General features: G+C 41.4%; 1 protein-coding gene across 1 annotated transcript in view; it reads left to right on the top strand.

Moving 5' to 3' along the window:
* The first annotated feature begins 7,025 nt into the window (after positions 1–7,025).
* The window catches only part of HGD (homogentisate 1,2-dioxygenase), a 45,012-nt gene continuing 25,015 nt past the window's right edge, over positions 7,026–27,022 (top strand). Inside the window, exons 1-4 of the mRNA XM_030857704.2 lie at positions 7,026–7,123; positions 12,701–12,772; positions 13,605–13,693; positions 17,631–17,736. Coding sequence (XP_030713564.2) covers positions 7,109–7,123; positions 12,701–12,772; positions 13,605–13,693; positions 17,631–17,736 — 282 coding nt within the window. The 5' untranslated portion in view covers positions 7,026–7,108. The remainder of the gene's footprint in view (positions 7,124–12,700; positions 12,773–13,604; positions 13,694–17,630; positions 17,737–27,022) is intronic.

Raw genomic sequence — 27,022 nt, 5'->3', positions numbered from 1 at the left:
TAAGTACACAGTTTCAGCTTCTTATTTTAAAACTAGGGGAAAAAACCACTAAAATCTCTTTCTATTCCATACTTTGGAAATCAAGGTGTGCTGAAAGAGGATATTAAAATGATGATGTTAGAGAGTGCTTTTAGAAAGTCTGTCTTAGGAATTTGGCAAGGGATTTTAAAGCACTTTTCATCAGCTAGAATTTTCTCCAGTCTTTTTTCACATCCTCCCCCACAAGAGTTAGCCCTGATTTCTTTTTTGACATAAAGGAGAGCTATGCAAATCAGGATCTGTATGTGGAATTTGGCACAAGTATTTTGTGACAGTGGCTGTGCAGTTAAGAAGTAGAAACCAAATGCATATGCAGAAGACCTAAACCAACTGAAGCTCTTTGTATTCCTCTTTTAAAAAATAAATCAATAACCCTTAATTAGAAAGGAGATCTATTCCAATTTCTCTATTTTCTCCCTTATTAAAAAATAAGATGAAAATAACCTATCACTGATGGCTTCAGGGTCAATCTTGAAAAATTAACAATACTCAACTTCATTTGTTCTTGCTGTCAGGCTTGACTCCTGAATTACAGTTTTCTAAGAAAAAATGATTTTAATCATCTAAGGTAAGTTTGTTGCAGCATTAGTAGCAGCAAAATAAGGTTGTTGGCCAAAGTGAATGTTATTAGCCAGAGTTCTTCAAAAAGAATCTTTTGAAGCATAAGTTTTGCTAAGACTTCCTGAAACCTGCTCATAAAAATTGCTTTTAGGTAATAATAAGTTTAAATACCAAATACTTCCTAAAAAGTGTTAATTAAAGCTTTAATTTTCTTACTTTCTTGATGGAACAAATTGCTACCTATAAGAGAACTTTTTTTTTTCCCCTGTTGTGATTCAGATGTCTAACCAACGTTCTTACTCACTGTGGAGGCAACCAGATATGAAGATCTGTAGCCACTCATCTGTCCCCCAGGCGGCTTAGTTGGAATCCAACTAAGGATTTGGGTTGGTCTCTCTACCTTAGTGCTCTAGAGAGAGAGCCACTCCCAAAGGGGTTGATCCATATCAGCTTTACTCAGGTTCTCAAAAGTCCCTGAACTTGGGACATCTATGATATAATCCAGGTGCCGTGACACTGCTGTTTTTCTCCATTCTGGAAGTGGACTGCATAGAACTGATGTGCTGGGCCATCGGACTGAGGTGAAGAGCTCCTAACCACTGCCATAATCAGAGCTTCTGAGTCTTCATTTCAACAGGGTATGCTTTAGCACCCAACCTAGGTAGGGCCTTATATGGGTATCTAAATGTTGGTTTAATTGAAATTTTTAAAGCACAGGTAGCATCTATTTTAAGAAGTTTGAAGTCTAACAGGATGTCTGCATTGATTTAACATCTGTTAAAATTCAAAGGAGGATACTCTGGGGGAAGGAGGAGTAGGAAGTTAAAAAATTCATTTCTCCATAGTCCCAAAACTGAGTTAAATTACTGTGGTAGAAGAGGAAGGGTTTCGGGAGATCTAGCACTGGGAGAACCCTGAGCCTCACATATTCCCCAGTATGTTTGCCTAATGCAGAATTGGAGTTGGAGCCTGCCAGCGCTGCTCCATAGAGTAGGAAAAGGATCCAACTTTGAGTAACAATTAATAAGCACCTACATTTAAGGACTCAAAGCAATGGCTTTCAAACTCAAAAGTGTATGGAAGTCCTCTGAAGTGCTTGTTTAAAATGCAGATTCCAGGATTTCTTCTGCCCCCCCTCGCCCAATTCTATGTATATGGGATAGAGCCAGGATTTTGTATTTTTAACAGGCAAACCAGGTGATTTTGATGCAGGTAGCTCAGGATCCACCCTTTGAAAAAAATAAACCCATATCAAAAACGTAGGGAACACATGGATTGTAGACTCTACCTTATGGCACCGTTATAGAAGAGTTCATCAGAGTTCATGATCGCCCCTTAATGAACTAAGTAAGCCACTCCTCCCTCCCAAGGCTACACATGCCACAGCAATCGTAGCGTGATTGTCACATCCTCTATTGGCAAAACAGGAAATATTTGTCTTCGATGTACTGCTACCCATTTTTAATACTAGCACTTTCTACCCTCTGGGTATATCTATTTCTAATGAAATGCCTTGCCATCTTATACATAGCCCCTCTCTTATACCACATTTGTTTTCTCAGCTGGCCAACCACTAAGCTTTACCAAGATCATCAATAAGTAAAGGTGAAGAATGAAACCCCTAAACTTCAACAAAGATGTAAAATCTTGTTCAGTACCATCAAATATATCAGGTAATCTATCAGTTTCATTTTTTTCTTGGAGACATCGGTCCTGAAGTCCTCCGTCCTCTAACTGCACTCTGGAGTGATTGCTCTCTAGGCCTGCCACTTGCCCTTCACATTACTCTGTAATAATCCCCAGTTTCCTAGATGTAATATTTTCCATTTTCTTGGTGTGGATCAGTGGTCTTCCAACTGGGATGTGTGGAAGAATCTCTTCCAAGAGGTACATGGGCACGGATAGTTTTAAGGGAATCATTTTTCAGATCACGAATTCTCATATGAATGTATCTTTGTTAAGATTGATCTGCTTGTGAAGCAGCTCGTGCTGGCTCTTATTTACCACCTCTACTTTCCCAATTGCCCTTTTCCCACTACAGAAAAAGAGCATGTCACTACTAGTGCAATAGAAATACGGCATATTGCCCAGGGGTGTAAATGTCTTCTGGATGCCAACAAAGGGACAATTCTGAATATTAGTTTTATTTAAGGATTTTGTCTGTTCCACTCCTCACAATTACAAAAAAAAAAAAAAAAAATGCAGAGCTCTTAAGGAAGAGCTCCTGAGAACAAAGCAAAGAGCTTTGGTAGGAAACATCCAAGGCTGTGGCACATTCTTTCATGTCAAGTCTTCTTGCCTGGTCTATCAAAATATCAAAATAACATTTACATCAAAAATAATTATACAGGCAAAGGTATATAAAATTAACATTTTTATTTTCCTAACCCTTTCTGAGTAAATGAGTTAGACAAAGCACCTCCAAGTGAAAGGGTAACAGTTAAAGTCACTGATTCCAATAGCTGGGTAACAAAGCCTTTTCCAATCAGGTTTCCAATTATTTGCTTGCAACAAAATTGAAGAAGAACCAACGTGAGTTATTGACTGATAGGTCATTAAAATAATGTTTAATGATAGGTCAGTATGTGATTTTTGGTATTTAATTCAGAAGGAATTTGAGTGCTACCATAACAAAATCCCTTCCATTCATAACTGCTTATTTATGTGAACAAATTTTCTCAACATTTATGTCTAAAAAAGCAAAAAATAGGATTAAATGATGCTGAATCCTGTGTCATTCTAGAAATAAGAATTATTCATGGATATTTGAATTAATGTGGGAGGGAGCCATCTACCTCATTAAAAGAAGCACTTCCAGAAAGACTTTGCCTTTTATATTTAATAATTATTGATCAAAATGTATAGTATTTATGGGACACTGTCCTAGAGAAGAATCCTCCAGTGTTCTGTCTGGAGGGTAAAACACTTGCTGATAGCATTCTGGAAATGCAATTGGAGAAGGAAGCTGGAGATTTCATCATCACTACACTTGGTTTTGGTCCTACTCCCCACTCCCTGATGTTTGTGAGTCCAGAGCTTCTGCAGAGAGTAAACCTATCTTGTGCTAGAATCCAGAGGTGGCAGGTATCTGGTGTCTCCAATTTCTGGTCCTTTTCAAGTTCTTCTCTTCACCTGTTCCCCATATCATTCGCTGAATCCCTCTCCCTCTGCCTGGCTTTTGGCATCTTTGTTCTTATTGCTCACCACTTTGATACTGTGACTCTGCTCTGGTCCAGTATATGTTTGCCTTGTTCCTGCACACAACCTGCTTCTTCCACTGGGTGTCTTTTTATTTTTTTTTTTTTGCGGTATGTGGGCCTCTCGCTCTTGTGGCCTCTCCCGTTGCGGAGCACAGGCTCCGGACGCGCAGGCTCAGCGGCCATGGCTCACGGGCCTAGCCGCTCTGCAGCATGTGGGATCTTCCCGGACCTGGCACAAACCCGTGTCCCCTGCATTGGCAGGCAGACTCTCAACCACTGCACCAACAGGGAAGCCCTAGGTGTCTTTTTGAATGCTAATCACCCTGCCTAGAAGTTCCCCTCTTTCCCCTGCTTTAAATGTCTGCCAAAACTCCCCTTTCTGGAAGCCTTCCCTCACTAGGCTCCTCCACTCTGTTTCCGTCAGTGCCCTAAAAACAGGTCTTTGAATGCACTGCACTTCTCTGTGTACCTCCCTCTCCTCAGTGCCCTATCCAACTCTTACTCTGTGTGACTTGGCTCAGCTATCATCTCCTCAGGGAGCTGGTCAGAGCTCTGTGGTTCCTAGTCCCTCCCATAGCACCCTGACTCTTTCTTGTCACAGCATACATGGCACTCCGTTGTAATGGCCTGTTTATTGGTCAGTCTTCTCCAGCATGCACCCTCCTACAGGACCAGACTCTCAATCATTTCTGTATCCCCCCACACCTCACAGGGCCTGGCACATAGCAGGTCCCCAATAATTGTAAGATAAATAAATGTGTGATTAGATTAAAATAGAAAGTCATCAGACATAGACTCAGAGCTATGTGTTCTATATTTTATTTATTCTCATTTCTCCTGTGTGTGTGTATGGCACAGTGCCTGGCACATAGTGGTTACAAAGCAAATACTCGTTTTCTTGAATTATTGTTACAGAAACAGAAGAAGACGGGAAATAAAGTGAACCCACTTGGGAGAAATCTCTAAATAGGGAATTGATAGGTTTATTCAATTTTAAATATTTTCAGGCCCCTCAAAATAATTTTCATCCAGTCAAGGATCTGTTACCACTTTCTTACTCTTTCAGAAATCTCTCACACCTTAGGAAGGAACTGAAACACCTCTTAAATCTGCCTTCAAAGCTGATTTGGAAAGAACATATAAAGTTTATGGAAAAACAAAGCAGTAAAGCTTTTCCTTTGTCATTTATTGGTTCCCATCCATTTTTCCCCCTAATCACCAAAGCCTAACTTCTATGATCAATAGAGATTCAAGACCCAATGTACTCATAAACTCAGATATGCAAGAAATATTTTTCTTGAATTCACTTTTGATTTTGAGTCTGCATACTGCATACTGCAGGAATAATAAAAACTTAGCCTCAGTAAAGCTAGGGTTTACACCCCCCTTTCTCCCAGGTTTGCATATAAATTCCAGGGAAGCTTATATAATACCACAATGTCAGTTGTCTATGCTGACATATGCTGAGATGTGCTATAAACTCCCTGGTCTGCAGGCATCAATCCACACAGTTTGCTACCAGCCTGTCACTTGTTTATATCAACATGGCTCCTTTGGCCTGGTCCTTTCTGTGCTAACACCTCAGACACAGGCAAATCATTCTGCTGCTACTGCAGTACGCTGGAGCCTGGGGACCTCTGGAGGTTGCTTAGACCCCTTTATCTAAAGCAGAATGTGTCACACTGGCAGCCCATAGTCATTCACACCTACATGCATGTTTCTTGACATAATTGTATCAGTTATCTATCACCGCTTAACAAAACACCCCAATATTTAATGGCATAAAATATGTCATTCTATTTGCTCACAATTTTGTGGGTCAGCAGTTTGGGCTAGGTTTAGCTGGTGGTTCTCCTGCTGATCTCACCTGGGATCACGTACGTGTCTGCAGTCATCTGGCAGCCACATTGCCTCATTCACACATCTGGCAGCTAGTGCTGGGCTGTTGAGTGCCTGGACCTCTTGGTCTCATTCTCAAGGAGGCTAGCCTGACTTCTCTGAATGGTGGTCTCAAGTAGCAAGAAATGGGCAAATCGTAAGGCACAGCATTTTTCAAACCTGTGCTTGTGTTGTGTTTGCTATTAGCCAAAGTAAGATTCAAGGAGGTAAGTAAAAGACTCCGTCTCATTTTGGGAGGAGCAGCAAAGTCACATTGCAAAGGGGCATACGTACAAGGATGAAAGGAATCTGTGGGCATTATTTGCAATCTATTACAATGGCTTTATTCATTCATTCATTCATCCATTCACTTGTTTAAGTTGCCAATGTTTAAAAATTGGAGCTTCGTGTATAAAAGTCATATCTTAAAAAATCACCTAGCCTACTTTACCCATTTACACTTCCTGCCTGTTCTGCTGCACCTGAGTTTATGATAATAAAGCCTAGTTTAAAAGATTGTTTTTGTGAAATTAAATGAGGTAATGTCTGTGGGAAAATCTGGCATGAACAAGCTCTCGATATATGGTTTCTTCCTTCCTGAATGCCATTAGCCATGAAGTTGATACCTGACCATGGCTAAGGAGAGTAGCCAAGATGAAGGACAAGGGAGTCATGGAAAAGGTGGCTGGAAAGTAATCCCTTGGTCTCTTTCTAGAGAGGTACAGGCATTAGGAAATAAGATTCTTAAAGAATTTATAAGAACACTAAATACATTTAAGAAATTAAGAGGAGCAATAGTAAATATCTCAGTTTGCTTTAAGCGAAGTGCTTCAGGCTCTGAACTGTTCACCCAGCTCATCCCTGGGAGCAGGTATGGAGAGCTGTCCAGACCCTGTCCCTGCTTCAGGTAGCTGCGTGAAAACGCCTGTGTCACAGCACGGATCATTTCCTCACTGCTCTCCAGAGAGTGAACACTCCACCCTGTTCCTTCCCAGCCTCAGTCGGGACTGAGTGGAGAAGCCTCTACCTCACACAGCAGGCCCTAACTGCCACAGTTCCTTCCGCAGAGAGCTTTAAATTCTCTGCCTTTAGTCATAAGCCTCTTTCTTTTAACTGGAAAAAATCATTGGTCAACATTTACCTCGGGTGAAGAGGAGACAGGCCTCTGCAAACTTCAGAAACAGCCCGGGTTTCAAAACCAAAGACAGTTGTGTAAGCAGTTTGGAAACAAGCATGCTGGACTTTCTCCCTAGTGTAGCAGTTAGGAAATGCTTGTGGCTAGTTTGAGCGACCAGCTGACCAGCGAGCACAGTGAAGCAGTAGAATAACAACATCCAGAGGTGATTTGAAGGAGAAACAGAAGCATTTTGACTTCATACCCTCTCTGAGCCTGGGTTTCCTGAAATCGCCACACCTGCAGCAGAAGGAAAATGGCAGAGTTGAAGGTAAGAAACTATCTGGCCACTTCGCTGTGGCTTCTTCAGCCACAACTCATGGAAGTGTCTGAGAATTCCAGAGCTTCAGAGTCAGAAAGAACTTAGAGAGGCCCTCGTCCAAGCTGTTGTGTTCAGAGGCTTCGCCGTGGTGTCCGTAAGCATGGCTGGGGCTGGGGGATGATAAAGAAAAGAGATGACGGCCTAACTGTCCATCTCTTGCCTAGCTTTTTTCATATATTGTCTTGGGAATCTGTAGATGTCATAAGGGCTCTCCTCCACCATGGACAGACATGTTTCTCACTGTGTCTGTTTGCCAGCCCCTACTCTCCCACACCTTCCTGATGCTGCAGCTTCCTGGACAGCCTCCAGCCAACCAATTAGGCATGTTTAATCTATTCAGTTATTTTGAGGCTCACAATCAGCGCTTGGCCAGTAGAAACCCTAGCACTTCCTCTAGGAAATAATTCCTTTTATTATTTAATCTTCGATTGAAAAATATGTGTGAGTTATGTGGTACTAATGAATTAACTCATAATCTTCAAAGTAAATCTGGAGGTAGCCACTTTACCATTAAGGAAAATAAAGTTTAGAGAGATTAAGTGACTTGCCCAAGGTCACTGCTGATAGGTGATAGAGACTGGATTAGAAATTGGGTTTGTCTGAATCCATGCCCAGGCTCCAAAAGGAGCTTTAGTAGCATCTGCTAGACTGAGTGCCTCAAGGCCAATGTCTAAAACTATGCCTAGTGTCCACCCCAGGCTGGCATCAGTGCCCAACACATGCATGTGGACCTGAGTAGAACTGCCCAGAATCTTGACTCAAGCCAAGTGTGCCAGACTCCAGGCTTCTTTCCAGGGTTTGAGCACTTTCTGAATGCCCTTCAACTGATGCTGAGTTTGAAAATCAAACATCTCCCTAATTAACAGGGGTCCTAAAACCACTCAACACCGAAGTAAAAGAGTTTGCTTCTTTATGCCTGATCAAGAGTTAGAAAGACTGAGAAAGAATTCTCATTCTTTCATTCGGCAAATATTATATGTTAATACATGATGCCACGAATTAACATAGGAAAGAAACTGAATCTGGACTAGGTGGAGCCCAGAGAAACTCCTTGAAGGAGGCAGTTCCTAAGCTGAGTCTTAGGAGAGACGTAGAAATTGACTTCACTGAAAAGGGGCTAGAGGAAACAAGTGCAAAGGCACAGCACACACAGAAAGCCCTGCACGTTCTGGGATCCAAGAGTTAAATTTGGGTTGCTGCAGGGACAGCCAAGATGAGATACCCAGGATGTGGTCAGATGTATGGATCTGGATCTCAGGGGAGGGGGTAGAGCTAGGAGAATAGATATGGGAGGTCATCATATCAATGGTGGTAGTTGAAGTCTTAGAAGAGGGGGAGTGCATAAAAACTTCATTTCCTGATGAAAAGGCTATGGGGAAGTTCAGCAGGGGTGGAAACATCCTTACCATTTATAAATAAATTATATCTAAAATCCTATCCTGCTGAAATTTTTGAGCAACTTATTATGCACAGCACCAGCACACCAACGTAAATTGCATGCTGCTTTTTGTTCTCAATTTCAAAGGCATTTTCCCCAGCCTGCTGTCTAATCTCTGCAAGGAAAGGTTAGCTCTACAGATCACAAATCCAAACACAGAAAGCCAGATTGCATCACTCTAATCAATACACACTATAAGTTAAAAAAAATATTTCTCTGCTTTTATTTCTTCCTTTTAATGGATATGTCAACACAAAGCCTCAAATGAAATCACATTAACATAAAAGCAGCACAACTGGGGGAAGAAAGTTCAAAAGATAAAATAGTAAAATTAAATTTTAAATGAACCACCCAATGTTCTTAAGTCTTCTACAAGTCCACTTCTACAAGTCTTGATTTCTTCATTTCTAAAAAAGAGAGCTGTTTAACATGCAGACTTCGGGCCCCAGCACCAAATATTTTGATTCACTAGGTATGGGTCTGTTTTTAACAAGCTTTGGGGGTGATTCTAATTAGCCAGAGATGGGACCCCCTGGTCTACATAATTATTGTATTCATTTCCTGTTTCTGTTGTAACAAATTACCACAAATTTAGTGGCTTAAAATGACCAAATTTATTTTCTTACAGTTCTGGAGGTCAGAAGTCTGAAATCAGTTTCACTGGGCTCAGAGTCAAGGTGTTGGCTGGTTCCTTTTGAAAACTCAAGGGGAGAATCCATTTCCCTGCATTCCCAGCTTCTAGAAGTTGCCTGCATTTCTTGACTTAAGGTCCCTTTCACCATCTTCAAAGTGCATCACTCATCTCTGCTTCCATCATCACATCACCTTTTCCTCTTTTATAATCAAATCTTCCTCTACCTCCCTCCCTTACGAATATTTATGATTACATTTAGGGCGCACCCAAAGAATCCAGGACATCTCCCCATCTCAAGATCCTTAACTTAATCACATCTGCAAAGTCTCTTTTGCTATATAAGGGAACACTCACAAGTTCCAGGGATTAAGACATAGATATCTTTGAGGCATTATTATTCAGCCTACCGCAGTTTAGCCTACTTGCAATAATCTTCAAGTTCCCCTAACAATCTATATCCTATGTTCCCATCAAGGTTAACTAGAAATACTGGACTCTTTGCACAGGAGAAAAAGGTAGCTATAGTTCCATCTCTACCCTGACTTCTCTCTCTTTCCCTCATGCCCAGGAAAAGGAAGTGAGGTATAGTATCTGCTCGTCCCATCAGGGTGTTACCCAGAATCAGAGTCAGGAGAAAGCACCTCATAAAGCTACTCTGACAAATAAATCATATCCTGGGGACCAGGTGAAAATTAGAAAGCTGTACACTAGGGAGCTGCCAAAGAACTGATGGTACTGAAGTTACATGGACCTCAGTAATTTGTTCTTTCATTTAGAAAGGATGTGTATAATTCTCTTGGAAGGAAACAAAATTGTTTCTATGTGGGAGCAAATTATTCAGAAATCTGGATTGAAGAAAGCATACAAACACACTTGCTTAATGTCAGACGTTTTTATTTTTAATTTTTCGGCATAAGGTATATTTGTATAGTCACTGAACCAGCTGGAGTTGAAAGCTTGGATTTTCACAGCTGATATAAGCAGAGTTCAGATTCTGTCCTTGATCTCAAAGCCTTGGGAAAGCAGCTGCAGAATACTGCTTCCTTGATTCTGATACCTTCAGCAGTAAGGCACATGATATTTTAAAACTCTAACAAACTCATCTGTAATTTTTCTCTCAGGGGATTAGAAAAACCAACTGGTTTGAGAATGACTCAGCAGTTTTCATCCCCCTCTTCAGCCAATGCACCTCAGCTAAGATTGAGAAACCGATTCAGAACTCACACCTCTCTCTGAGCTGGATGGCTCCCTTCCAAAGCACCAGCTGTTCTTTCTACTTTCTTTTCTACTTTTTAAAGCAGTCTGAAGCATATGCTTTAAAATTACATATAGTAAGTCTCTTTTCCTTTGTTCCCAACGTACAAATAACCCTGGACTCTGTTCTGAGGCCAGCAGTTGCAAAGAATGGGGAAGGTTAATGAGTAAACCCACCCACCCCTGCCAGAAAGCTCAGCCTCAGACCTTCTTGCCTCCCTTTGCAGAGGGAAACAACGCTGCAGTTGAACAAAGTGAAGCCACTGAGGTACTCAGTGGCTTCAGGCAAGATTGGTCTGCAATTCCATTCCACAGAACTGAAGATAATTTCGGGTCAATACCATTTCTCAGCAGCTCAGATTCAATCCTCTTGATGGTGAGCATGAGGTTCATTAGAGAGAAGAAAATTGTATTCAGTGGAGAGTCAGAATGCTGGATGGTCTCTGCCCTTTCCCCAAGGAAATCATTCCAAATTGCATGCTGCTGTTAACCAATCTCTGTGTAATATAACATACTGTTTTTAGTGCTGATAGATTTTCAAATATAAAAAAATATTGTGTCTGGAGGCAAAAAAGAATAATTTCACTTCCATTGCTTTCTAGGTCATAACATTTCACATTTGATATTCCTTCCAAATATGGGCAGCTGTTGCCCTGATCATTGCTCCCACATCCAGGTGTGTTACATCAATCTCATCCTGCTCCAAGCTGCTGAGAATTCTGGAGGGTTTATCCTCCACCCACTTACTTCCTTCTTATATCTCTTAAAGACATGTACTCAGATGATGGCATTTCACTCACTGAGTGACGCTGCACTTTCATTATCGTGGGCTAAAATTAAGTATTGATACATTTATGAGGAACAACTATGGGAAGAAAATGGCCTTTTTTTTGATGTTTAAGTTAGAGAAAAGGGGGTTCTAACCCTACTTAGATCAGGATACATACACTCGTGTTAGAATAGGCTCTAAGGGGGACTTCCCTGGTGGCGCAGTGGTTAAGAATCTGCCTGCCAATGCATGGGACAGGGGTTCGAGCCCTGGTCAGGGAAGATCCCACATGCCGCGGAGCAACTAAGCCCGTGCGCCACAGCTACTGAGCCTGAGCTCTAGAGCCCGTGCTCCACAGCGAGAGGCCACTGCAACGAGAAGTCCGCGCACCACAACTAAGGGTAGCCCCAACTCTCCACAACTAGAGAAAGCCCATGCACAGCAATGAAGACCCAACCCAGCCAAAAATAAATAAATAAATAAATAGAATAGAACAGGCTGTAAGGGAAAAACTAAATCAAACAGTAGATATCTACTGAGTACCTTCTATAAACCGGGCACAAGGCATATAGAGGTAAACAAGATGCCATAGTTCCATCCTTCATGGAGCTTATAAACTAGCAGAGAAGCCAGACAGTGAACAAGAACTCACAGGTGTGTTTAAGTGTTGTCAAAATAAGTTTTAGGGGCTCCACACACTTTACTTTATTGAGAAACTCCCTTTTTTTCCTCTGGATGGAAAGTAAATTGATGACAATCAGAATGAACTCCATTGTGCCACTGAGGACAGATCTGGCTATTCTCCTGAAAGCCACGCATATCTTCAAAACTTGTTTTCCTACATCCACATAGATGCAAATATATTTACAAGTGCTCCATAGATGAGCCAGATGATATAGGTTTTTGCCTGCAGCGAGGCTGGTTGGAGGGCTTTTTCTCAAGGGTTTTGCTGTCAGATTGGATCCACACACTCTTTACAGCTACTTGTTTCATCATATGAAGGGGAAGTGGAGCTCCAACCTCAGGGAGGTTGCAAGCCAGGCCAGCCAGATCTTACTAACCTGGAGTTGAGGTGATGCCTGAGCCATCTCCCCTCTCAGGAACTCCCTGATGGGTCCAGAATTAAAGAACCTGTTCTTGGAGTGCGATAATTAAGAATAAGCCCATAAATCAACTAAGTACAGCTAAGGATGGAAAGTCCATGTAATATCCAGCACTCTTCTCCCAATTAATTGGTGGTCTTTAAAATTCACACAGAGAAATTATCTTTCCTAAATGGTTCACATGCCAAGACATAGCAAAGATGTTATGTATAGAATGTGATACACAAACATATGTCATAAAGAAATTCTTACCTTCATAGACAGTCAAAATAGCAAAATACTCTTTAAATCCCATTAATGGTGGCCTTTGTGTCTTTGTCACATGCAGTACATTTCTGGATTCGGTAATGAGTGTGCCTCAGAGGATCCTCGCTGCCCAGGTGCCCTGCCAGAAGGACAGGTATGAGTGAATAGAATATCAGCTTGGAGAACTCTGAATTATAGAAATGAATGACCAGCTTTCAGGCCAAGTGCTTCTACCCACCATCTTGAAAATTAGCCTGTGAACTGTCTAGGAGTTTCACAAATCATTAAGACAATTGGGATGCAGAACAAAGACAATACAAAGTTAAAGTTGGATAATGGTTACCTATGGCAAAGCACTTAGTCCCAGAAAAGTAACATTAAATTTAAGGCTTTCAAGAAGATCCCCTAGGTCCGGGGTTAAGGGACTTCCTTAAAGTTCCCTTGAACAGCATAAGATATGGCAATGATGAGAAAATAATCAGTCCTTGTTAAAAAAAAAAAAAATGTGTGCACAAAGATGTTCATACTAGTGTTGGTTAAAATAGCAAAAATATGGCAAACAAAAATTTTGTCAAAAATTTTTAAGAATATTTCATGGCATGAAAAAATGCTCATGATATAGTGTTTCCTCTTTTTTTTAAGTGCTAATTATTAACAGGACTACACATATCATAGCGTTCCCATTTTGGAGGATAAGAATGGAAGGAAATATACTCATATGTCAACATTGGGTTATTTCTGGATGGTGAGATAATGGGTTATAGTTTATAAATTTTCTACAATAAGCATGTACTACTTTTCTAATCAAGGAGGAAAGTCACCTAAAACATTATTACAAGAAGGACGTATGGGTTGGAGATGGTCATGTGCAGTGAGTGGCTCAGAGCATCGCCATCCAAGACAGAATTCCCCCACTGAGTTGTTTGATGGGAAGGTGGAATGCTTTTCTGATGGAGTGATGTCATTTATTGCCTCCTTTGTTTTAGAATAATCCTCAAGTTTGCCCTTACAATCTGTATGCTGAGCAGCTCTCAGGATCAGCTTTCACTTGTCCACGGAGCAGCAATAAAAGGAGGTAAAAGGATTAGGTTAATTCTGACCTGCGGTCTATGGGAGCTATGACTAGTATTTAGTGCTGCCTCCTATACCTGGGCCACAGCCTCCCAGGGTTGCCCAAGATCCTGCTTCTTACAGGCTGTGCTCTGGGTCATAGTGAGGGGAGGATGAACCTCATCTCCAGCTAGAATCAAGTGACTGATAGAAGAAGGGGAGAGAGCAGCTGCACAGAGCCTAGAAAACAGACACGTCTAGTTCCATTTACAACTTGTTGCTTGTACTCAGAAGAAAGTCTTCCTCACAGTCTGGCCTTCCCCTGGGATTGTGCAGTTGAGTTCCGAATTTTGATTTACTTGGGAGTTTTTTTTATAATGATTAACTCAAAATTATAGAAGATTCAGTGCAATATCTTCCTCAGCTGACTAGAAGTATTATGTTCTTTGGATGAAAACATTGGATAATCCAAGCTTGGGTTAGATGAAAGGTCATGTATTATGGCCCCTGGTGGTTTGAATTAATAAGGATTTTTCTCCTCGGAATTTGTCTTTGCTGGAAACCAGCACATTCATTAGCACAACATGTCATGATCCATGTTTGCTCTAATCCTACAAGCCAGGTCAATGAACTCAGTCTCTTGGTTAACTCCTATGGGGCAGGTTGGTTGCAGTACCTGTTGTTGTTTAGGGAAGCAGTTGAGTGTTGTGACTTAAACAAGCAGTGTCTAATTATGGGAATTTCAGAATAGAACACCTGTGTAGAGGGCTGCTGCTTATATTGGAGTTAGGGGGAGGAGGGCAGGCAGTCTTGTACTGCTTAGTGGAAGGTGATTGGGTTTGTCTCCAGCGAGTCCTCCTGAGAAGTAAATGAGATAGTGAGAACAAAAGCACCATGGACCACACAAATGATAGGTTGTTTCCCTTAGGGGTTAATCGTGCCCACTCTGGAGGCAGGCCTCCTGAGTTTAAATCCTGGTTCCTTCTCTTTCCAGCTGTGTGACCTTGGGCAGGTCATGTACCCTCCAAGAGCCTTCTGGTTTCTCATTTGTAAAAGAGATAATAATAGTACTTATCTCATAGTTGTGATGAGGATTAAGGGAAAGAACATATGTAAGGTGCTTAGCACATTGCCGGGTACATGGTGAGTGCTCAATTAACATTAATTATTATCATCATCATTATTGCCACAGTAGCAGAATGTCTTCCTCCAATACAGTGTATCCCTAGAAGGCTGTCGGAAAACTGAGTGGCAGGTGCTATGCTACCATGTCAATATCAATATTGCTTCCCTCTCGATAGATCTGTACATGGAGGGGGAAGAGATAGTTTCCCATACTTGTCAAATCAAGATTAATTCTATCACTATTTAATCATCTCTCTCTCTCTCTGCAAGCCCAGATAGCCAAGGTAAGGTAAGCACACAGACAATTCCTGTCAATTCTAATTTATGACAGCCTGGCCTCCATGACTATGTTCTTGACTTTATGACCCATTCACTAACTGGACACCTGGACTCCGGATTCTGCTGCCTGCCCCCATTATTCAGCAATATCTTCAGTCAGCAGGAGCAGAGCTCTGTTCCAGGAGGCTGAAAAGGAGCTGTTGGCATTTCATTAAGATGCTGGCACCATTCCCTGAATCAGAATTAAATCTCTGTCCAGGGCAGTGTAGTGCTGCCTGGGGAGTTTTATAAACTCAGCCAAAAAACAAGGGACACTAGGCATGGTTCACCCATCTGTTTAGAACTCTTCAAAGGCATCCACAAGAATTGTGAAAATGCTTAAAATCCCCAGTGGGAAGATGGAACCAGCCCCATCCATAGATGAGAAAGCCTGAAATTCCTACATTTAGTCACTACTCATTTAAGCCACAGAGTTCAGGAACTCCCCGCCCCCCACCCACAAACTATCAGAGAGTATATCTATCAGGGGTTGATTTTTATCTGATTAGTTAGCTGATCCCTTAGGTCCTGAGAAGGTGAGAGCCAGCACAGAGAATGTAGGAAATCTGGACCATCATAAAAACCCAGATGATTAGGGGTAGACAGACAATTCAACACACATCTAGTAATTGAGCACCTACTGTGTGCCAGGCATTCTAGGTACATAAACTCTGAATCCTCACAACAATCCTAGGAGATAAGGATGAGGAACATAGGATCAAGAAAGTTTTGGGAATTCCCTGGCGGTCCAGTGGTTAGGACTCTGAGCTTTCACTACTGAGAGCCTGGGTTTGGTCCCTGGTTAGGGAACTAAGATCTCACAAGCCAGGCAGGGTGACCAAAAAAAAAAAAAACGAACAAGAAAGTCTTGTAACTTGCCCAGGATCACACAGCCGGTTCTAAAATACACACACACATGTTCTCAATTCCGTATAGAACCTAGAGAGGCCTAGTTAATTCATGGGCCAAAGTCCAATGTCTGAGATTACCTCACCTAGAGCTAGAGGAATCAAAAGAAAACTGAACAAATCTAGCTAGCCCTTTAATCTCCCAAATGGCTCAGTGTAGGGCCAGGTCAATTCCACCCCCTGAAGTAGACTGTCCTGGGGCTTAAAGGGCCAGAGCTTGTTCAAGCAGGTCTGGTCTTCCATTGCCCCAAGTGGTATTCCTCTTCCTGCTGTACCCTGTCAAGGTAACAGCCTCTGAAAGGACTTGGGTCCCTCTCAGTGAGGTTCAGTGTCCCTCTCAACTTCTGGATGGTTCTCCTCCTGGTGTCCTTCAGGGTTCCTTCATCAGAGTCTTCTCTTCCTGAAACAAAGCCAGAAATGTACTATAAGAAAGTAAAGATGGATGCTCTTATAATTTTAGATATGTTAATTTCCTAAACATCTTACAAATTAACATCAAAAAGACAACCCAGGGCTTCCTTGGTGGCGCAGTGGTTGAGAGTCCGCCTGCCGATGCAGGGGACACGGGTTCGTGCCCCGGTCCGGGGAGATCCCACATGCCGCAGAGCGGCTGGGCCCATGAGCCATGGCCGCTGAGCCTGCGCGTCCGGAGCCTGTGCTCCGCAACGGGGGAGACCGCAACAGTGAGAGGCCCGCGTACTGCAAAAAAAAAAAAAAAAAAGACAGCCCAATAGAAAAATGGTAAAGGACTTGGGCAAGTAATTTATAGAAAAATTCCAAGGGGCCAATAAACATACAGATTCTCAACTTTACTCATAATAATGGTAATACAAAATAAAAATGAGATAGTATTTTTTACCTACAAGGCCAAAATTAGTAATAATACCCCCTATTTGTAAAGATGTGGGTGATCAGGCACTCTCACACATTAGTGTTGTGAGAATAAAGTGGTACAACAATTTGGCAATTTTTCTTATTATGCATTGGAAATATCTTAGAGAATGTACAAGAAAATTGTTAAGTTCTGATGCCTCTGAGGATTGGCTCTGAAGAAACTGGAGGAGAAAGCCATCTAAGTCTACCTTTTGAGACTTTTTAAATTACTTGAATTATTTTTATCACTGGCATGAATTACTTCTATAATTTTAAAGAAGAAAATTGATTTATATTTCAAAAATGACAAAGAAACCACCCATATTGTCTCAATCTGTGTAGGACTCCTTGTCCTCACTTTCCAGAGCCAGAGCAAGGATTAGTATCCAATATGTACATAAGCTAATGTTTTTCTGTGGATTTGCCTGCACAGATATCCCTCAAGGTACTTTCCCTTCCTTTATAATTGTCATTGGGAAAGGCAATTCTTTTTTTGTCAGTATGGAAATAACCAAGGGCTAGAGGCTCAATTTGAAGAGTGATGGATCGTGTGGAAAGGTGAGAAGAGGCCAGGGCTATGGGCAGCAGTGGCTATTAAGAAATGATGCTGTGTCATTGCTTCTCACATTAAAGCTCACAGATCATTGTTGACTTGAGCGTCTTCCTAATGGTATTTCCTGAGCCAGTCTGTGGCTCATAACATCACCTTTAGGCTTATGTGTCCTTGTTTCCCCCCAGCTGGCTATATAGGATTCTACCTTCGGTTTCTCACAAGCCTTTTGAATCCATTGACCAAGGCCATGTCACTCACAACTGGGATGAAGTTGATCCTGACCCTAACCAGGTAACCTGGTCCTGTGAATTGGAGAATAGCACGTATCCAAAGCCTTAAATATAAACATTTAAGTCTAACCTGGGTCTTTGAGGAATTAGACAGATTTTTAAAATAAATGCTAAAGTGTATCTGTTCTTTTGCTTAAACTTGGGTAGGAATTTTGGAATTGATCGACCATGCCTGTGCACGTGTGTGTGTGTGTGTGTGTGTGTGTGTATAAGCTTTCGTTTTTCTAGCCTAATGGCTTTAGGAGTGCTCCAGTGAGTTGAATGAATGGAAATTATATAGGCTGGTGAAAATACATCTACACATCCATAGGTTGGTTGGTTGGTTTTAATCGAAACTCACCACAGCATATTGAAAACACATTCAATACTTATGCCTCTGAAAAGAGGCCTCTGATATGGAGAAGAGAGGCTTGTTGTCTGACCTGGTTTCTGTAAGTCTAGTGTCACCTAGAAACTTCCATTCCTTGCCTAAGAGTTTCCTTCTTTTGATCTAGTCACAGGCTTTCCCTCTGCATATCAGTATTATTTATGTACTCTACTTTCAGTAACAAGACAGACCCATTGCTATAATGGACTAAGCTCCTTTTTTTTTTCTTCTTTACCTTTTGAGCACCCCAGTGTATTCCCTTTGTCCCTGAGTTTAGGTACATGTCACTGATAACTAGAGCATAATGCAGGAAGGAAAACAGACCTGGGTTTGCATCCCTGGCCCTCCACTTGTCACTGTGTCTTTGAGCTACAGTGTTTCACCTGTAAACTGGGATAATCATGACATCTGCCATGCAGTGCTGTTTTGTGAAATTTACTTGAAGAACAGGTGGTGACCATGCTTCACCCAGTGCCTGGAACACAGTAGGCAAGAACCATGACTCTGATACAGCCATTTTGATATATTCACTTAAGGGCAGTGATAGTACATGTAAATCTCAGAATTTATATTCAGGTAATTTTTTTTTCATTTTGTATTTTTTTAAATTCTGAGGTCTCCATCTGCCAAATTGGCAGAAAACAACTTCTCTCAGTCTTCCCTGAGAATCTCTTGTTTTAAACAATGCCAAAGTAGGACTGGGGGTTGGGCCATGCTGGTTGGTCCTCTTTCACTTGGTAGTGTTGAGATGCCCATTGTTCTGCTGCTATCGTGTCAGGCCTGGGCATGGAATCATCTACAAGACATTTCTAGTTCTGTTGTCCCAGACATGCCACACAACCATTTCTTGCTTCTGGGAGTTACTAAGACATGGGCTCAAGGGTCCCCTCTGTATTCAAAGTTCACACAAATTGATCAGTCTCTCTCCCTCCCCTTCCCTCCACTCTCCTCTCCTTCCACAACTCCTTCCCACAGCCCAAGGAAATCTTCTGTTTCCTCTTGGTTTGCCAAGATGTTTGGTCTATATACCTGCTAATCCCCTTCCCTCAAATGCTTAGACTTTTTGTAGAACAAGACAGAATAATTTAGAGTCACTTTTGTTTTCCTGCCCTGCTCCATCTTTTCCCTAATTATGGAAATCTCAGAGAACCAAGTATCTGCTTGAGTGCTACTCACCCCTCTCCAACAGGGACAGGAGGAGAAGACTTAAGAGTGGAAAAATATGTGACTTAGCAACATACAGTATCACCCATCTCACAGTCATTTGGAAGCCAAGACATCCTGTTTAAATAACTGACCCTTAAACTTGTGTGAAGTTTAGTGCATGAAGCAGACATCCTCCCTGGTCTACCACTGGCCTATATATTGCCTTTGAGCCTATGGGAAAAGGCAGCCCAACCCCCAACCCTGCAGGCACAGTCCTCTGCTGAGACACTGCCCCTTTCCCCTTCAGCAGATCAGGGACCTGTGCTGGACACAGTTTGCACAGCCAACCTGTGGACCCCATCGTTACCTGTCTGAGTCTCACCTGGGATCCTAATCCAACCCCATACATCCTTCTCTCCCACACTCTGGGGTTAGGAACCCATCTGGCAGACACACTCATTTAACCATTTACTTCCCCACTCATCTCACAAAGGGCCATAAATCATTCTATCCAAAGTCACTGTTCATTCTTTGAGAATCTGCTTGACTCCTCAATGGGTTACATCTCAAATTCTCCAATTTCTCTCTTAGAGTTACAGTGGTCATACTTGTTTGTTTTAGATTAATAAATAGACCTGACTGCTTAATAATAGGACTCCATCTTTCATTAGAAAAAATAAAGGATGGTTGCCTATACCTCTATAGGATTCTTGGTCAGGCTAAAAATTAAACATTTATTATATACTAGCTTTGGAAGGTTGAGAAGGTATTTGAACCACAGTAAGTTTTCTAATTCTTTTCTTCAGGAGGCAAAGAGAATCCCCAATTAAGTTTCTGACAGTTCTCTCAAGTAGAGCCAAATCTCATATTATACAAAGGAACAGCGTGGCTGTAAAGTCAGCAAGTAAGACAAAAATTAAGTACAAACAAAATTATCTCTGAAAAATTCCTTAAATCACCCGTAAAGTATAGGATACATGGCTTTGTGTGTGCTTCTTTGTATGGTAATTCTTATGCACACTAAATTTGAGAACAATTGAGCATTGACTAAAAGAGAGATTATAGGCAAAATCTGTAGGCAGATGTTTGGGAATTCAAGTCATGGAGCCCTTAAGGTAGCTCTCGACCAGTGGTGTATAGGGTGGAGAGGGGAGTTCCAATGCCTCTGCCTGCTCATATCACCCACACAGTTATCTAAGTCTCTTTATACATCGTCATAGATTTGTGCGTGGTTGTGTTGGCAACAGTGGAACCACACCTATATCATTTTGTTTGGGGTGGGGAGGTGAGGTTTTAAACCTAACCTTTAAGGAAAATGTGAGTGTGATGTGTAATATGTAATATGCTCAGTAATATCCTTTTATTATATAATATTATTATTGCTATGACTACTATCAATACATTTTTTAAAACATGAATACAACACTTCACAATGATTATTTGGGGGTACAAGTGGCTTATCCATGGAAGCTAACCTCATTCTGATAGAATTTTTCTGGTTTTGTCTTATTATAAAAGTAATGTATACTTATAAAAACTTAAATGTTATAGAAATTAACAAATTAGAAAATGGAAATCTCGCCCATATGTGAGAGTCAAGTACATCAGTTGTGCATGTTAATTCATTATTTCATAAGTAGTTAACATACATTTTGAGAGAGAAGTTTGAGGAAACTGCATTTAAAAGCCTGAGTTAATATAGAGGCAACAAAATAGCTGCATCAGAAGTTTCCGCTTGCTTTCTAGTAGAACCTTGATACACATTTGTTTCCTTCTCCCCTTCCCCATTTCCTTGCTTTGCATTTTCCCTTGAACTTGTTACCTTCCTCCTGTTTTGAATCTTTCAGATGCTTTCTACATAGTGGCCACCAAATATATTTCTTCTCCAGTATTTCCCCTGCTCATTTTCAATGTTGTGCTCACACATGTTGGGACAGATGTGCCCCAGAACTCGATCATGCCTCTTTGGACACCAGCTCCATCAAGGTAGAGGTTTATCCTCCTCCCACTCTGTAACCTACACCTGCCATCCTGCTTCCCTTGTCCTGATACACACCCTGGCTGTTCTTGCAAAATCTATCCTTTTGTCTTTTCATTTACACCTTCTTGACAAGTTAATATCTCTTTCCAATTTTATGCTTCATTAATTAACCATAGCAATCTGCATTCATCACTTCCCCCCCATCTCCTTGTAACCTCTTCCAAATATGTACTCCATACTCAAAGAAAAAGTCTGAGAAAATTATATTTAGATACACATCTGACAGTTCTTCTCAGCTGAAACCTGTGTAGTAGGTATGTTTTCACCTATCACAGACCAAATCCAATGCTTCATCAGCTTCACCAACTCCCACGTTAGTCATCTCTGGGAATTTGAGAACATGAGAATTACTTAATATTACCTCCAAGGGAGCATTATGGGATATGCTACCATCACCGTGTTCTTTGATACCCTCCCAGGGGAAACTATGCCCCCAAACCTTCATTTTCTTTTAGGGTATATTTAATTAATCATCTAAGAATTAATGCAAACTGGTTTTGAGTGTATTTATATTCAGCTGTGGACATAACAAGTTCAATCCATTAATATCTCACATAAGAAATATACCTAATTTTGTTCATCATGCACCTTCCTCTAACTTCTAGAATCCCAGAATTTAACAAACAAATCTGCATCTAATTTAACTGTGAGTTTACAGATTTCAATTAGCATTCCTGAATCAGCATTCCTCTTTTAAACGTCAGAGTCCTTTAAAGTTTATCTTTGTTATCACTACAGCCCTAATGTCTTAATTGTTGGAAAGTCAGACTCTTGACTCAGTTAAGCCTCAGCTGAGGAAATTACCTTTTAGTTCTCAATCAATATCATTTGGACCAAGTGAGAAACACCTCAAAGCTAATTAAAGATTATATCATAAAATTCCCTCTGCCTCCAGGACATACAAATTATCAAAAATGTTTCAAAACAATACATTGTTAGTGGGTGTTTGATGCCTTATTTGTCAAACTCTTTAGATCTCACTATCCTAAAAGCCCCCTCCCTCCAAAAATGTCTTGGATTTCCCACCTCTTTAAGCTTTTGCCCAAGTCTCTCCTATTCATAGCAACTTCTTGAGAAAGTAATCTAAGCCCACTTTATCACCCCTATTCACTCCTAACCCTTTGCAATTCAACCTGCCCAGATCACTCTACTGAAAGTATGTATACCTTCTTTAAACAACAATAATGCACCCCTTACCATTAATACATGTTTTTATTCAAAACTTACATAAAAGTGTCAATGCCTAATAATCCCACCAATGCAGAGTTAACCACTTCTAGTGTTTTGGTTTCTTTCTTTCCAGTCCTTTTCTTTGCACATATATGTAAATAAATAAGGTCTGGGGTCTCATGTAGCCAGAGACCAAAAGTAATTGAAAATAATCCCAATCTTCATTGGCTTCCCCTGAAAACATTAAGGAGCATCCAGGCTATGACCCACAGCAACACTTTTCAAAATCCCCATCCCCCAATTTTTCCTAGACTCCAACCCTCTCACACCTAGTCTTCCCCAAGCTCCTCAGGCCTGGACCACTTGTTCATGGCTTGCCTCTGCCTGCCCCTACCTTCTGCCTCTAGAAAATGACACAGTGTAGTTCCTCATCCCATTTTCCCAGGACACACACACACACACACACACACACACACACACACAACATTGATCTACATGGTGAGACTGGAGTTCAAAGGACTGAGGGAGTGGGAATGAGCAAAGCAGAATTTTCCATAGGGAGCAGGGAAGGGAAGGGGAAGAGGCTGTGCATGCTCTTATATTAATGCTGTTTATGTCTGTCTTTCTCTATCTGACTTCACTAAGTAGAGATTATCATACTACTTATATGTGGAATCTAATATATGATAAAAATGAATTTATTTACAAAACAGAAACAAACTCACAGACAGAAAACAAATTTATGGTTACCAAAGGGGAAAGGGGGAGGAGGGATAAATTGGGAGTTTGGGATTAGCAGATACAAACCACTATATATAAAATACATAATCAATAAGGTCTTACTGTGTAGCACAGGGAACTATACTTAATATCCTGTAATAAACCATAATGGAAAAGAATATGAAAAAGAATATATATACATATATGTGTATAACTGAATCACTTTGCTGTACACCAGAAACTAACACAACATTGTAAATCAACTATACTTTAATTTTTAAAAAGGTAGTTACATATATATTTACTGTAAGTACAGTCATTCTCTAATACAGTTTTACATTCTGCTTTTCTTAATTTATTTAAACATCATATTTTGTGCCTTTTTCCAGGTCTTTGTGGGGTTTTTTTGGGGTTTTTTGTTTTTTTGCGGTTCGCGGGCCTCTCACTGTTGTGGCCTCTCCTGTTGCGGAGCACAGGCTCCAGACGCGCAGGCTCAGTGGCCTGGCTCACGGGCCTAGCTGCTCCGCGGCATGTGGGATCCTCCTGGACCGGGGCACGAACCCGTGTCCCCTGCATTGGCAGGCAGACTCTCAACCACTGCGCCACCAGGGAAGCCCTCCATGTCTTTTTAAACTCTTTGAGTGTAGATGATTTTTCATGTGGCATAATTATCCAATACATGTTTATAATTCCTCTGTTGTCAGATATTTAGATTGTTTCCATTTTTACTATTATAAATCATCCATGGCTAAATACAATCCTTTTCTCCTCAACGTCCCAAAGCCTGGAACAGTTGACTTCCCTCTTTTCTTTTATTTTTTTAACATCTTTATTGGAGTATAATTGCTTTACAATGGTGTGTTAGTTTCTGCAGTGTAACAAAGTGAATCAGCTATACATATACATACATCCCATATCTCTTCCCTCTTGCGTCTCCCTCCCACCCTCCCTATCCCACCCCTCTAGGTGGACACAAAGCACCGAGCTGATCTCCCTGTGCTATGCAACTACTTCCCACTAGCTATTTTACATTTGGTAGTGTATATATGTCCATGCTATCTATTTTACATTTGGTAGTATATATATGTCCATGCCACTCTCTCACTTCGTCCCAGCTTACCCTTCCCCCTCCCTGTGTCCTCAAGTCCATTCTCTATGTCTGTGTCTTTATTCCTGTCCTGCCCCTAGGTTCATCAGAACTTTTTTAGATTACCCTCTTTTCTTCCTGGATCTCTGTCGTTTCCTGTGTTCTGTGACATTGTGTAAACCTGCAAAACAGGCCATCTCCAAGGTCCTGAACTAGACTCTCTTGCCCCTGCCCTGTCTCCATCATCCTCCTGGGAGAGAGGGAAGTACTTACTCTCTCCTGCTGCTCACTTCCTCTTCCTTCTTGTCTTTCTTACCTTCTTTTTTTCTTCTCTTTCTTTTCACCCCCATTGGCCCTTCCCCTCTGTATTAGTTTGCTAGGGCTGCCTTTACAAAGTACCACAGACTGGGTGGCTTAAACAATAAAGATTTATTTTCTCACAGTTGTGGAGGCAAGATGTCTGAGATCAAGGTTTCAGCAGCTGGGTTTCTTCTCAGGCCTCTCGACTGGCTTGCAGTTGGCTATCTTCCCCTGTGTCTTCACATAGTCTTCCCTCTCTACGTCTCTGTGTTCAAATTTCCTCATCTTATAAGGACACATCATGCTGATCAGAGCCCACCCAAATGACTTCATTTTAACTTAATCACTCTGTAAAGACCCTATCTCCAAATACAGTTATATTCTGAGGTACTAGGGGTTTGGACTCCAACATACGAATTTTGGGGAGGAGACAGTTCAGCCCAATTCTCCCTTTGCTTCCTCCCCTTTCCTTCCAATTATCAGTTAGTGAGTCCCACTTTCATTGGACTCTGTTTTAGAGATGAAGGGTTAATTGCTGCTTATAAGAAATACCCAGCTTTGGTGAACTAAGAGGAGGAATTCCTTGAGCAACAGGGGGGGTTTCTAGCCCACTTCACTTCCCACCTATCCCCACATGTCTACATCTCTGCAGGTAGAATTATAGATATCTAACTTCACCCAACCTAATTTCAGCCCAAAGCTTGGTATAACCTGGTAGGCCATGTTGCAGGAAGTCAGTCCCACCACTCGGGTTTGGAAGCTATTCTGGGGCTGCCTTCATTGCAGAACCTCATTTATACTCTAGCATCCACTTCTTCTCCCTCTTGCCATCTTCCACATGTTTTACTTTTTAAAATCTAACGAACATCATTCGTTCCCATGACATTAACTATTACCTCTCTGCAATACATTTTACAAATCTCCCCACCAACTTCAAACCCCACAGGAGACATTGCCATGTGTATGTCCCAACTCAACAGGATCCATACTGAAGACATCATAGTCCCACCCAAACTTTCCTCTCTCTCTGGCTTCTCTAGGTCTGTTAATGACACAACCATTCTTTCACACTCAACCTGCTATTACCCCTCCCCTCCACTGCCCAGCCAATCCTTAGAGTCATCTTTGAGAACTTCTTTCTCTCTTTACATTGAATTAGGTGCCATGTCTATAGAATGGTGATTCCTACCTACATAAAAGTTACCGGGGTGACTTGTTGAAAATGTAGATTCCCCAGACTCCCCACCCAGAGATTCTAATTCAGTAGGTCTAGGATGATGCACAGGAGTCTCTCTAGATGATTTCCATTCAGATTGGCTCTGGACCACACTTTAAGAAACACTGCCGTAGCATTTGCTACCAAGATGTCTCTGGTATCTGTATTCTCCTTCCTTTTCTTCACACCCCTGGTCTGGACCTCTTTTCCTCTTACCAGGACTGTTAAAATGGCCTCCTAACTGATCTGTGTGTCTTCCCACCCTATCCCACACATTGCTGCCAGACTCAACTTACTAAATTATCATTCAAAAATATTTAAATCCTGCCATTAACTCTCCCTCCCACTGCCCAGCCAATCAAGTGCAGGCTCCCACGACAGGTGATTCTTATTGTATCTTTCAAGCCCTTCCCTCTCTTCCATGTCCTCTACCCATCAGCCACACTGGAACTTTCACCATTCCAGGACAATACTCTAAATTTTCTTGCCTGGGTGCTTTATGCTCTTTCATCTACTTAGAATTTTCTCTTCTTCCCTCACAAGTATCCACCCACCCAAATGCCACCCATAATTTAAGATTCATCTTAAATTCCACCTTCTTCACTGAACTCTTTCAATATTTCTCAGAGTATTTGAGAGTAGGATCTATGTCCCCATCATTTTCATATAACCTGCAGTGCCCAGCACATGCCTTCTTCCAAACGGTAGAATCACAAGTATTTGTTGAAGTAACTCCCTGATAGCTCAGATCCGATCATCCTATAAATAGACTAGATTACATTTCTCTAAATGCATTCACTGGCACTTGCCAACACCGCAGTGCACATTGCCCTGTTCAGCCCTTTTGGACAGTTTGCTGGCTCTTTTTAAGTACATCTCCATCAACTTGCACTTCACTGCTTGGAAAGATGTTGAAGCTGTATGCAAACCAGATTATTTTATTGTGTGTGTCTCTTATTGCTCGTGTGTAAGAATGTTAAATATGCCCTGTACCAGGAATTATTCCTGAGGGAACATTCCTGCTTATATTTCTCTTCCAAAGTCACTTCCAGTTATCCATTTCCTTGTTTTTCAATCATGAATTGCCCATACTTGCAGGGTCTTCTTGTTCCCTGAGGGCAGAGACTGTCATGTTCACCTCTGGTACCTAGCACAAAACCTGGCACAAGGAGTGGTACAATAAATCATTTGAATGAGTTAATATATAGGGATTGGACAAGAACGCTGACTTTGAAGGACC

The sequence above is a fragment of the Globicephala melas genome, chromosome 4 (assembly GCF_963455315.2).
Source record: "Globicephala melas chromosome 4, mGloMel1.2, whole genome shotgun sequence".
NCBI classification, from domain to species: Eukaryota; Metazoa; Chordata; class Mammalia; order Artiodactyla; family Delphinidae; genus Globicephala; species Globicephala melas.
Note: the sequence above shows the minus strand (reverse complement) of the source record. Positions and strands in the feature narration are given on the sequence as shown.